Here is a 14,268-nt window from a genome sequence, read left to right on the forward strand (position 1 = left end):
TTGTGGGGGAGAGACAGAGAACGACAGAATGAATCAGAGACAAAAAGAATAGAGGTGGTGGAGAGACGACAGCTGTGACCAGGGTCTGATTACCTAAGAAGAGCTTGTGTGGCACAAGGACAGCATGCTTTCAACAATGTCCAGAACATTCTCTAATACTAAGAATTAAAATGATGATTCATAGGTGAAAACTGATTTCTGTTCACACAAGTTCTATTCCATGCCTCTTAGACTGTGATTTGCACTGCAGCTTTATTGCTATTATGAACTCCTGGTTCTTTAAGGACATTCAGAGGTAGTTCAGTTTATTAGATTATCTGAAGTGGTCTCCTGATAGGGTGAATCAAAATTCACAGGTAGTATCTTTCCTAATTTAGTATTTTTTTTTCTTCAGTAGCTTTGAATAACTCTATAGTTTTTATATTATTTAACAGAGAGTTATTTAAGGGGTTACATTTGGGTTGATGCACCTGTCACTGATACCGTTGTTCTGTTGCCCATAATTTAGAGCTGGATGATATGGGCAACACTCATATCACAATATATTTCTTTATTCCAGTCAATACGATAAAATTTCAATATCGATATAAACAATAAAAAAAAGGCACAGAAAAACTGCCAAGAACTGAAAGCAACATAACATCACTGTCAAATATAAACCTCTTGGCTTTGTCAATATTAATACTTAAAATATCTGTTTAACTTTAGAATTGAGGGCAATGAACTGTTGGATGCACCCTGTACTGACTGTGGGCCAATGACAGGTGCTGTAAATATTATATATTGAAATATTGAAAACGTGTTTAAAAATCATACAGTTGTTATTGAAACATTTAATATTACGATTATATTTTAATTTTGAATTATTGCTCAGCCCTATCATAATTGTAATTGTATCAGTATTGTCATACTAATACCGTATCTTACAACACATGACAAAAGTGGTTGTATGTGAAATGTGAGATATCATTTGAAACAGAAATAGTATTGTAATGGTGTATATGTAACAGAGATTAACAGGAAATATACAGAGGTTATATATTTACAGTTAGAAATTGTGCAAAGTATGAGTGCAAATTTTATGGTCAAATTAAAGTACTGTAAACATTACAGCAATGAGTGCAAAGGTGCTAATAGTATGGGGATTTGGAGTCCAGCTATGTCACAGTCTAAGGGAAGAAGCTCTTCATGAGCCAATTGGCACAAGAATGTCTGCTCCTCTAATGCTTGCTAGATGGGGGAAATATGAAAAGTCAATGGCCCTGTGAAGGACTGGCGTCCCCTCCAGGGTGTATTCCCACCTTGCGCCCAATGATTCCAGGTAGGTGGACCCACTGCGACCCTGAACTGGATAAGCAGTTACAGATAATGAATGAATGAAAAGTCAGTGATTAGGATGGGAGAACTAACTAATGACCTTTTTTTGTGCTGCCAAGGCAGCATATGTTACAAATAGGGATGCACAGATTTTGAATTTTCGTGCATCACTAGTGAAAAAAATTCTCTGGTGTTTAACTGTGTGCCAGTGATGCACTGGGTACTGGAGGGCTCTCCGATCTAATGTGGAACAGTTGCCATATCACACTGAGATGCAGTTTGTGAGTAGCAGTGGAATGCTTTAGCAATGGTGATGGTGGATGTCTTTAAACTAGTAATCCAAGTTTTGAAGCTCCTAGTTTTTTCTAGTTAAAATGTTGGGGCTGGAATTTGCATCTGCTCCAAGATTCCATTCCCACTTTTTCTGCCACAAATGAGTTTCATCTTTAGGCTTTTTCATGATCAGGCATGTCCCAGACTTTTCACTGTTCTTCAAATTTTGCTACACAGCAGTGTGTATTTAACCAGTGAAATATGTTGTATCACCTACATCTAATGTTAATAAAGTATTAATATTATGATTTAATAATTTTGCAAAAATATTTTAAAAAAATCAATAAGGTATTATTTTAGGCTCTTAATATAGGTCCAGTTCTCTGGGGCCTCCATTACGATGTTGGAAAATATAGGAACTATGTCTTGGTTTACAGTACAAAGGAAACTGCTTACAACAGATTTGTTGTAGACCTTGGAATTGTTGTTCACCTTGGTTGTATTAATTTTTGTTTTATTTTATTTAGTGACATTTTCATTTACATCAGTTAGCAGATATACATATCCAGAGCCACTTACAATATTAGTCATATTAAAGACTGGAGAATGTTTTAGGGATCTTGCCCAAGAGCTCTTATTTCTGCACTGAACTTACCTTTGTCTACCCTACAGTGCAATGATATTGCACACTATGCTACATCAACCACTGTAAATAGTACAAAATTTCACTTGTTTATTTGATTATTTAAAGTAGTGGTCTCTATCTCTTAAGTTATTTACCTCATCAGATAATGGACAGGTTTAGTAGGCCTATGACAACTGAAAGCCTAAATTTCCTTGAGTTTAATACTCCAGATCTGGACTTTGAGAACCCTGATTTAAAAGGGTCATATTGTGGCTTTCATATGGAAGGTGTGATAGTAGAAAATGCTCTTTTATTGGCAGCAATTCCTTGAACAGCCTTTATAATAGCAAGACATCACCACACTCAACACCAGTAAAGCTGATCACACAAAAGGAAGTGTGGTAATTATTCAGGGTGCAAGAATGGTTGGTTACAAAAAGATCCTCAAAACCACTGTCCTCATACACCAAACAACCCAACAAAATAAACAAATCTACTACAGCAGCAACAATAATAACATGACAATGTCTCTCCTTCACAGTGGCATGGACATGCAAATTAGATACCATCATGACCACCACAGAGCCTGCAGCACCACCAAAATATAAAGGAAAACTGCATTAGTCCAATTCACTCTACTACTCCACATATGGAAATCTAACTGCAAAAAAAGTTAGAACATCATTAAAACCAGCATATGTACATATGTAAATATAATACAGGGCAGCCAATTAGAACAGAGATGACTTACAGTTTTAGAGGGACATTAATTAATAATTTAAAAAATGGCAGTTTCATTTAGATCATACGTAATGCAGTTTATATATGAATAATATCATTCTCAACATAGCAATATATGTTTGCGAAATGGTAGAAGATGACCCAGCTACTGCAGTAGTTACACAGACACACATACATCCCAATTTTCTCCAGTTCTTGTCCTGGTTTGATAGTATACGCTATCTTCTTTTTGGAGCTGCTCCTATTTTTAAAAGAGAACTCTCTCTCTCTGACCTGAATAAAAGCACACCACACAGGTGAGATAGAGCCAAAGGATGACCCATTATAACAGCATGACTGCTGTATAGGTCAGCACATATATCTTAGGCAAATATGCATCACTGACAGGTGATTTGAAGATCCTACTCTTTCACTTTTTCTGTATCTGATGCCCTTTCTCTCTCTCTTTCTTATCCTTCCTTCTCACTCTCCCCAGTTTTTGAGATGCTGCGTCAGCAGTAATGGTTATCATTCAGATCACAGACTCTGAGCTTTTGCATGTAGAGACTTAGCACAGGGCGTGAGTGTGTGTGTGCATGTACGGGCTGTCCAGGCAGGGCAGGGCTGTTAGAATGTAGCACTGACTTTCTGAATGTCTGTGAAGGGTGTAAACAGAGGACTGTAATTGTGGATGTGTGTGTATCTGTAGGTCTAGTCATTGTGTGCGGGGTACAGACACACTGGCTTTCTAAATCTATTTGTATTTTGTATTGACAAAATTGCCTATGGACACACTCTCACACACACACACAATATTCCTTTCCAGACATGTTAGCTTCACTTGATGCCAACCTAAGGCAAAGCTCCCAGTGTCTTGCATGTGATATTTTATGCACACTCAGCTTAAATTTATCTGACATTATTCATTAAATACTTTAACTTCCTAATTTAAGTACAGTGTCACTCTGTCCTCTTCCTAGACATTTTGAAACTTCACAATGTATTATTTGTTGCATGCTTGTTTTTGCCGTACCAATATTTAAAAGATATATTTGTGATATACAAATAAGCCATCATAGTTCTAGATTGTTTGTTTTTATGTGAATGTGTTTGATTCCATGACCGTAGAAAACACGGGACAGCACATCATATCTCAAGAATGAAGCCAGCACAGGTCTAGTGCCTCTGCTGGCTTGTTGCAGTATGATGTGTAGCTCTGCCATCCCCCATATGTTTTCTATGTCAAAGCAGCCCATTTTCAAGTCTTTCCATCTGGACGTATCTTTGTAATTCAGTAGAAGCATGTTATTTTGGTCAAAATAATGCAGGCAGTTCATGACCAATGCAAAGGAAATGAAATGTATATTTGTTTCACAAAAATGATCAGTTGTGTCAAACGCCAAACACTAAAATATAGTGAATTCATAGACATTATAGATTATCAGTCAGACATTAGTGCATTAACTGAAAACACTGTTATCTATGTTAATGAATTGTTGAATATTGTTGAACAGAGGCAAAAAACTTTAATTTTCTCTAATCAGATGATGCCTACTTTCTCCAAGTCTTGATTACTATTATAGATTACTATTATTACAGTAGTGTAACTGTAACAGTCCTCAGTAATCGGTCATATATACACTTCTTCATATCAATATTTTCTCTTTATCCCTGGCACATGCATTTATTCTCTCTGCTGTAGTCCAGTTTGTCTTTGTGTTGAAATAGATATCTCATGGTATCTGCAGTAAGATGTTTGGGGAATTTTGTGTGTGTGGTTGTGGGAGAGATGGTTGGCTCCATGGAATTCTGAAATGTGAGGAATGGTAGGTGAATTATAGTAGTTATTTTGTTATGGCTCTCCTGACAAAGACTCTTTTGTGTGATGAAGAATCGGTTTGTGTACTTCTAATTGTTTACTTGCTTATCCTGGATACAGTTATTCGGTGTACACGCATGTCTTTTGTGTACAAATTATAAAACACCTTTATTTGTTTGGACGACCTGGAGACATGGACACTCTTGCCCAGCTATAAAATTGGGTGCAGCTTAGAAGTGCACCACAGCATACTGATCTCAAGGCACTCTCTCTAATGGGACGTTAGAAAGCATGTATTTGTTGGTATGTGTGTATATATATGTGTGCATGGATGTGTGTATTTCCTAGAGAACCAGTGTCCAATATGGCTTTGGTTTTAAAATGTTAATGTTACACCAACCAGATTCTTCTTACTAGTTTCTATGGCAACCCAGTGGAAGGCATTCTCTCTCTCTCTCTCTCTCTCTCTCTCTCTCTCTCTCTGAGTGTGTAAAAGAAATGTATTTGTTTGTACTGATTGTGTTGTATTGTAATGGTTGTGTTCATCTTAGCAAGTATCATAATAGAGTGACATATATCACTTTTAAAGCCATGTTTGTTATTCTACAATGTATCAAGTTCTGAAATGGGTCTTGTTGCTATTAAATACTAATCAGTTAAACAATCACCACTTTTAGATACTTAACATGCAAAGTCTTATTTACTCTGATGTGGGCCAGTTCCCAAACTGTAAATCTGCGGTATTGTGACTTTTGAGCCTTCACTTAAGATGTTTTCAGACTTGACAGTTTTGGTTTAATTAAAAAGAACTGTGCTTCGATTGCTCTGTTTCAAGTGCGATTCGTTACAGTAAGTGTGGACGCTCACTTTCGAACTCTGGTGTGCATCAAACAAGCCGGCCGAAACTACATGAGCAGGTGGGTCTTGGTTCATTTCTAAACAAACTCTGGTGCAGTTTGTTTCAAGTGTGAATGCATTTAAAGAACCAAAAAAAAGGAAATCTAAATGAACCGAACACAGGAAGTGATATCCCAAGATATAACAATCACACAGCGAGGGAACGGAGTTTGTTAAAAAACAAACAATGAACCAAGGACAGACCTCCTAACAGCATCCCTCTGTAGCTGAGACCTTCTCTGTTTCATGCAGTAGAAGAATTTCTGGTGCTGTTTTGACTTTATTCATTTTATCACCTGTCTCTGTGTTTCCAGTTGGTAAAACTACTTCCAGGTAAGCACACACAATCCCTGTATGTGCATTAAGTCCAGCTGAAGACTCTGACAACTGGCTCACAAAATAAAAGTCAGACGTGTCAAATGTCACTTTTTTACTGGCTTTGGTTCAATTGTAAGTGTGTCTCTATGAACTCACACCAAACCTGGACTAAAATGTTACAGTGTATCATTTTGGGTTATTTGTTCAGGACCAAGGGAACCAAGCTACAACTTTGAAAACACCCTTAGAGTTAATTTAAGGAAAGGAGCAGGCTCAAATCCTTCTTTCAGTGTTTTAGATTGCTGCTGTAGCTATAGCTTGTATTGACTCTTTACCTTTTTCTGTTTTCATATCAGATGTCATCTCAATTACTTTGTTTAGTTTTGGTAGCAGCCGCCCTTTGCATCATGATGAATGTACCAATAGATTTGGTGTATAAATACTTGGAATAAACAGGTTTTACACAACCGCTTCACCCTGATTGACTTTGGTGGGTTCAGAGCCTATGGAATCATTGGGCACAAGGCAGGAACACACATAAAAGTGACAGGGCCTTTGCTGTCGCTGCACTGAGACTGTGGAACAGTCTACCTCTGGACATTAAGTCTGCATTTTCTGTTGATGCTTTTAAGTCTAGGCTTAAAATCTATTTTTATTGACAAGTTTTTGACTCAGTAAATTGATCATTGTTGTATTTTTATATTGTCCTTTTAAATGGTTTTGCCTGTACAGCACTTTGGGTTAAAATGTGCTTTATAAATACTTACTTACTTACACTCTGGAGAGAGCACCAGTCTCTTATGGAACATTACACACTCACACCTATGGACAGTGCAGCACAACCAATCAACCTACCAGCATATATATTTGGACTGTGAAAGGAAACTGAAGCACCTCGTAGAAACTCAGACAGACACATGGAGAACAGTTCTTAAATTTACTTATTTTAATAGGTTTTAACATACTCCGTTCCCTTTGTGTAATTATTGTTATATCTTGGATGCTTAGTTTGTTTAGAAATAAATCAAGACCCACCTGCTCATGTAGTCTGTCGGCTTGTTTGATGCGTTCAAAAGTGAGCATTCACACTTACTGTAATGAATCGCACCCGAAACAGAGCAATCAAAGCAAAGTTCTTTTTAATAAAATTGTATTTTATTTTAGTAAATTTTGTGTAGGATATTAAGCAAAATATACTTGTGAAATTCACAGGTCCAGTACTATTAATTAGCTAAATTTACATTAAGAACGGCATTTGCATTGTAACAGACCAGTCTGGTATCTGAAATTTATAAACAAGGGTTTATATCATGTACATAATATTAAATCAACTAAATTGTAAAAGTGTAAAAAATACGTTTTTTTTACACTTAGTCTGTATATTAAATTCAGAATCCATAAAAATGAAAAAAAAAATGTGCATAAATTTATTGCATTAAGCCTAATGTCTTCTCTTTTTAATGCAGTTTTCAGTGGCTGTGTAGTAACAGTATGAAATGTTCCAAGCATTGAATGTGTGTTCTGTTTGTGTCACACCAGCACAGTGTATTTATCCAGTCATTCAACGGTACCAGATGAAGGTTTCAGTGACATTGTCTGTTATCATCTGTTCACTCACTGCCTCTGTCCCTCTCTTGCCCCTTCTCTCTTTCTCTCTCTCTCTCTCTCTTTCTCTCATTCTACATCTCTTTCTCTCTGGGCAGGCCTGAGACGCAGCAGAAAGTTCCATCCGCTCCACCTCCCCCTCCTCCTCCACCTCCCCCACCTGAGCCAGTCGCACCCCCAGAGCCAGAAGAGGAGATTTTGGGCTCTGATGATGAGGAACAAGAGGACCCAGCAGACTACTGTAAAGGTATGAACTCCCTGCTCACTCTGTTGTACAAGTCTTTGGCACAATTTATTTTATTTATCATTTTCTTCATTGTATTTTTTCAGAAAAACTGATTAACATGTGAGTACTAATATTGCTTTAGAAAATTGTTTTGTTAATAAATTGCCAGTTATTTGAAACAAAATGCTGAGAAGTATGTGTTTCCTTTGTGTGCCTGAATTACCATCCCCTATTTGAAAATTTGTAAGCACTTTAGATCAGGGGTTCCTAACCTTCTTATGACCATGGACCAAATGACAGGTCAGAGAGGATTTCCACCGCTCTTGCTCAAATTTTCTCTGTCTGCAATTAAGTTTTCCATGTACTTACCAAGGGTGGCACGGTGGTGTATTCTGCCCGTGTCCAGGTGGGTTTCCTCCAGGTGCTCCGGTTTCCTCCCACAGTCCAAAAACACACATTGGTAGGTGGATTGGCGACTCAAAAAAAGTGTCCATAGGTGTGAGTGAATGTGTGCGTGTGTGTTGCCCTGTGAAGAACTGGCGCCCCCTCCAGGGTGTATTCCTGCCTTGCGTCCAATGATTCCAGGTAGGCTCTAGACCCACTGCAACCCTGAACTGGATAAGCGCTTACAGATAATGAATGAATGAATGAACGAATGTACTTACCAAGGGTGGCACGGTGGTGTATTCTCCCCGTGTCCACGTGGGTTTCCTCCGGGTGCTCCAATTTCCTCCCACGGAAACACACATTGGCAGGTGGATTGACTACTACAAATTTCCCTAGATGTGAGTGTTAAATGCGTCAGACAAATTTCATCGTATGTTGTACAATGACAAATAATTGCACATTATCATGCTAATTAATAAGTTTTCATAAAAACCTTAGAGCGCTCGTAGGTATATTTTAATAAGTCAATACAACTGTTGAAAACTGTCTGTTTTCAATTCCAAAGCATCTCTCAGTGTATGCTGTCATAATGTCTGCAGTTGCTTGCATCTGCAAAGCAAAAGGAAATAAACAACAGCTAAGTAACAGCTGGCTCATTATTGCTACTTCTACACAAAGGGGATTTCATTAGACTCATTTTGGTGATGGTGTTGATAATTTGCCTTCAGATGTAAGAGGCTAGTGCTAAATGTAAATATATCTAACACCAAATCACTGTTACATTGTTCTTCCCTCAGCATTGTAAATTTGACCACATTTAGCATGGCAGATGTGATCTTCATTTTACATTAGCTTATTATATGCAGTCTTTGCTTCTTCTCACTTTGAGAACAACCTTGAGGTCTGTTGCCAGACCTATAAAGCTGCCTGCTGATGTGACACATCTGCCATATTGAATAAAAAGGAACATAGAAGAAGATGAGAGAACAAAGAATGACAGAGAGAGAGGCAAAGAGAAAGAGAGAGAAAGATTCTTGTTTTTATTGCTTTGAGACATCAGCTGCCCTTTATATTGTGTAACAAGTGGACAAGTGGAAATTTTGTAAGGCAAGCCATTAACCTTATTGAAGTTACAGAAATAGATGTTAACACCTTTTTTCTTTTTTTTGTTTTTACAAGTTACTTTTTTTTTGTTAAAAAGTTTTCTTAAGGCTGCATCATATTTTCACTGCTCTTATTATTTTATTCTTAAATCATATTACTTATTAAATCTTAAATTATTCAATTACTTATATATTCAAACTTTTTGAAGTGTATTCTTTACTTTTATTGTACTTACCAGGTGTTTGTCGTTTCTATTTTATCAGCTACGCTTAGCATGTACATGCACTTTGTAGTTCTCCAATTACAGACTCTAGCCCATCTATTGCTCTGCATACCTTACATTGTTAGTCCCACTTAACACTGTTCTTAAATGATCAGGGCCTCCACATGACCACCACAGAACAGATATATTTGGGCTGTAGATCATTCTTAGCACTGGTGGTGTGTGTTAGTATGTGTTTCATTGGTATGAGTGGATCAGATGCATCAGAGTCACTACTGGACAAACAGTCCATTATAATATTCTGACTGATCGGTGTATAGCTATGTTGTATATCTGTTTTTATTGAGAACTGTTAAGTAATGCAATACTTGCTACACATTAAAATAAATATGCTGTTTATACATGTACAGATATATGACATGTACAAATTTATTTTCTTCTTATTTATCTTTAGGAGGGTACCATCCAGTAAAGATAGGAGACTTGTTTAATGGGAGATACCATGTGATTCGAAAGCTGGGCTGGGGCCACTTCTCTACCGTCTGGCTATGCTGGGATATCCAGTAAGTCACCATGGCAACTGCATGCAAAATGACACCCTGGCATGAATGCTCTCACACACATATGCATGCACGCATACATACACAAACACTAACACTGTGTCCCTGTAATGCACCTGCACTCTTGTCCAGCAGGTGAGTTAACGGCAGTATCATTGTCCTAGTGTCACATTTCGGTTCCCATATCTGTTTGAAGATCTGCTTCTCTCTCAATTAGAATGATAGCTCATATGTCATCCTGGAAACTCACGCTCAGCACTTTGCTGCATTTTATTTTATTTTTTTGTGCTGCTGGTAGTAGCCTCACTTTTATCTGTCCTCCATACCCCATGACCACAAAAAAAGAAAAAAGAAAACACTATACACAACTGAACCACTGAACCAGCAATTAATTACAAGTTACTGCCAACAAATAGGGTAATCTTTCGTTAATAAACAAGTAAGAAATAGGTGTGTGTGTGTGTGTGTGTGTGTGTGTGTGTGTGTGTGTGTGTATGTATTATATATATATATATATATATATATATATATATATATATATATATATATATATATATATATATCACTTATTATAATTACTTTTTTTATATTCTACAACACCTTGTAGATGTCAGTACAGCAGTGCTACTTTCATCATTTGTAATATTGCAAATAATATGCTTCAGTGGTATATGGTGTAGTATATTTCTGGTGAGGACTATAGAGTGTGATGTATGGTCATAGCCACAGGCAATTTCATTCTGTTTGCCATGTGGGTCAGTATGAAGCCAAAAACCCCATATGGGCGCTCGCTCTCTCGCTCTCTCGCTCTCCTGCTCTCTCTCTCTCTCTCTCTCTCTCTCTCTCTCTCTCTCTCTCTCTGACACACACATAACTCACATAATCACACACTTACACAAAAACAAACACATACACACTTGCTCTCTCTCTCTCTCTCTCTCTCTCTCTCTGACACACACATAACTCACATAAGCACACACTCACACAAAAACAAACACATACACGCTCTCTCTCTCTCTCTCTCTCTCTCTCTCTCTCTCTGACACACACATAACTCACATAAGCACACACTCACACAAAAACAAACACATACACACTTGCTCCGTCCAGCATTCACACTTCATAAACAGTTACAGCCCAACTGTACAGTGAATCTTTTTTTTTTTTTTGTGCGTTCTGTCCACAGAGGAAAGCGTTTTGTGGCAATGAAGGTGGTGAAGAGTGCTCAGCACTATACAGAAACTGCACTGGATGAGATCAAACTACTTCGATGTGTGAGTAAATCATAATAGCACAAGTTGTGGACATTAGCAGTTGCTATAATACATTAAATTAAACTCTTTTTTTTATCCAAACACTTTACCCAGTATCCCACAAATAAAATTATGTTGAACTGTGGAGTAAGTTAGTCTAGATCTAGATCTAGGTCTAGATTTGTTGTTAAGGGAGAAGCGAAATATAAAGAAATATAGAGCCACCTGCCCACTTGCCACGTTTTTGTTTCCTCTTGTACCACATGTGGCACAGCCTATCTTGGTCAGCTGCATCAGAGGACACAAAGGCCTCAGGCCCTGGTACTTACAACAAGCAGTTCTATATCTGCTACTAAGAGTGTAAACAGAACAACCATATTCTGTAGTGTTTATGTGTAAGCATGGATACATGCAATGCTTATATAAGAGAGATTTTTTGAGATATTTCAACATGAAGGTATATTTAGGGTTATTTTGTCCAGCTCAGGAGAATTTGGTGCATGCACACACACACACAGACATTTTATGATGTTAGTGTTAGGCTTAGAGAATAATAATGATTTTGCATCTATTGTTAAATACAGATGTAAATAAAAGTGATTAAACTTTCCAGTATAATAAGCTACAGTTTACCTAAAAAGAGATCTACTAAATTAATCAAAATATTTTTATTTGAATACATTTATTTATAACTAAACAGGTTAAAAAGAATTCCCCTCTTCAAACTTGCACTAGAGTAATTTGCACTGCCACAGCCTCCTTTTCAATCAGCTTAAAATATCGTCTGCCAATGGATTGTCTGCCAAGTTTTAAGTCATGCCATGTGTGTATCTATTCTCATTCTAAGCTAAGTTTCTAAACATTTCTGAAGGTTTTGGTAATTTGATCCATTGTAGAGTGTGTGGTGGGTAATTGTATACTCCTCCATCTGTCTTTTGTGCCTCTCAGGTACGTGAAAGCGACCCAAGCGACCCTAATAAAGACATGGTGGTTCAGCTTATTGATGACTTCAAAATCTCTGGGATCAATGGAATCCGTATCCTTCTCAATGTCTGTGTGTGTTTGAGTGTGTGGGTATATGTTGCTCTCATATACAATAATTCTGTTACTCCCTGTAACTCACTCTCATAGATGTGTGCATGGTGTTTGAGGTCCTCGGCCACCATCTGTTGAAGTGGATCATCAAGTCCAACTATCAGGGCCTGCCTTTACCATGTGTAAAGAGCATCATTAGACAGGTATAATCATACATAATTTGTGCAGGATTAAGCATATTAAAACATGAACATTATATAATATAAATATACCCTAATAGTACAGATTATTTGTATGTCATTTTTGGATAGCCTAATAATTAATGATTAATTTAGATGTAAAGAGGTAACTTTAACAGGATTGCTCTCAAAGGCGATAAGGACCTGCTAAACTAACATTTCCATGCTGAGGCTCACAGATACTGTCTCATTTATTTAGTTTTTTGTCCACCGGCTCATCCAGTGTTTCTTCTGAAATGCAGGGTTTTAGTAGGGTGCTTGTCTCCCTTGGCTTGAGTAACAGTCACTAAAGATTAAAGGATCAGTCATTAGGATATTTACTGTACTTAGTCATAAGTGATTATAGATTAAGAAAACAATCAAAGCTAAAACATTGCTGCCTCTCACAGCATTGCTAAAGCAGAGGTCCTGCCTGCCATCCCGCTCTCTGTCCAATCATTTTACAGTCCATCATGTGGCCAGGTCTAAAGTGTCTTACAGCCATGAAATGACCAAGTGAACAGAGTTAATGTTATATTTTTACGGACCCAAAATGCCCCACTGCCCTTTTAAAGAAAAAAAAAAACTCCATGACCAGGGAGAGAGTAAAATGAGAGGAAATACTGGCCTTGTGTTTGAAAAATTGAGGCAGTTTACAAGCAACAACACCACTGAACAGAGCCAGAGCTGGATAATTTCCTTCTGAACAGGTAACTTGTATATATATCCTATATAAGTACAGACGCCTATGTATAGATTTAAAGGAGTAAAGGCCATAGGTTTTGTGTTTTATATAAAGAAAGTGAGGCATAGTGACGCTTGAAAGGTGTTAGGATTGTGTTTTTTGTTTAATACAAAGATGGCGAATAACATGATTGAAAGATGTAAATACCATTGTTTGTTTGTTTTAAAGATATTGATGCAGATTCATGTGTATTTATCAGTGGTGTGTGTATTTAACAAATTAAGGAGTAAAAATTGTTGAATTTAAGGTAGAATGGAGAAATCAAGCTTGGTAGTACACAGCAAATATAAGTGTTTCTCTAGTAGATGTTTTAGTCACATGATTTATACTCCGTCGTGTGTTTTAAATTAATAAAATGGGAAATAAGTGTTTCAAAACAAGTTGTGTTTATAAACCTAGCGCTAGCTTTAGCTTCGCATAGCTGTATAATGTGGAATTCAGTAAGTAGCTGGTAACTCTTAAACGGACCCAATGCTTGAATAGGAGGCAAGGGTCTGCCTTCTTAAATGACATATATGGTTGAAGAGAAAATAACATTAGCATTGTCTAGTCTAAATTTTAATGTGGTTTACACATTAGCGATACATTCTTAAATGCAGGGAAAACGGCAGTGACTCTAAATATTTTTGCCCTCCACTTAAGTAGGTAAATGTGTAGTGACATTACATACAGTTGGTTTGTGTGTTTTAAACAGATAAAATGGAATAACAGTTGTTTCGAAAATCTTCAAAAGCTATTGCACTAGCTGCGGCTCTTAAGGTGGAACAGAGAATTCAGTAACCTGGTGAATAACGCCATTAGGACTCCTAAACCGACACGTGAGGTGGTACGAAATGTTTGACGACGAAAATTGTGGATAAGCTCTGCCTCCTAAACTACATTTATGGTGGAAAGAAAAATCGATAAGTAACACCAGCCTTATCTAGTCAATATTCCAGGTGGA

General features: G+C 37.3%; 1 protein-coding gene across 4 annotated transcripts in view; it reads left to right on the forward strand.

The window, feature by feature from the left end:
- The window catches only part of srpk2 (SRSF protein kinase 2), a 63,249-nt gene that overhangs the window by 33,161 nt on the left and 15,820 nt on the right, over positions 1–14,268 (forward strand). For all 4 annotated transcript variants that reach the window (XM_066667101.1, XM_066667099.1, XM_066667100.1 and 1 more), the window contains 5 exons: positions 7,673–7,821; positions 9,969–10,077; positions 11,261–11,348; positions 12,276–12,363; positions 12,459–12,565. In XM_066667101.1, coding sequence (XP_066523198.1) covers positions 7,673–7,821; positions 9,969–10,077; positions 11,261–11,348; positions 12,276–12,363; positions 12,459–12,565 — 541 coding nt within the window. The remainder of the gene's footprint in view (positions 1–7,672; positions 7,822–9,968; positions 10,078–11,260; positions 11,349–12,275; positions 12,364–12,458; positions 12,566–14,268) is intronic.

The sequence above is a fragment of the Hoplias malabaricus genome, chromosome 4, assembly GCF_029633855.1.
Source record: "Hoplias malabaricus isolate fHopMal1 chromosome 4, fHopMal1.hap1, whole genome shotgun sequence".
NCBI classification, from domain to species: domain Eukaryota; kingdom Metazoa; phylum Chordata; class Actinopteri; order Characiformes; family Erythrinidae; genus Hoplias; species Hoplias malabaricus.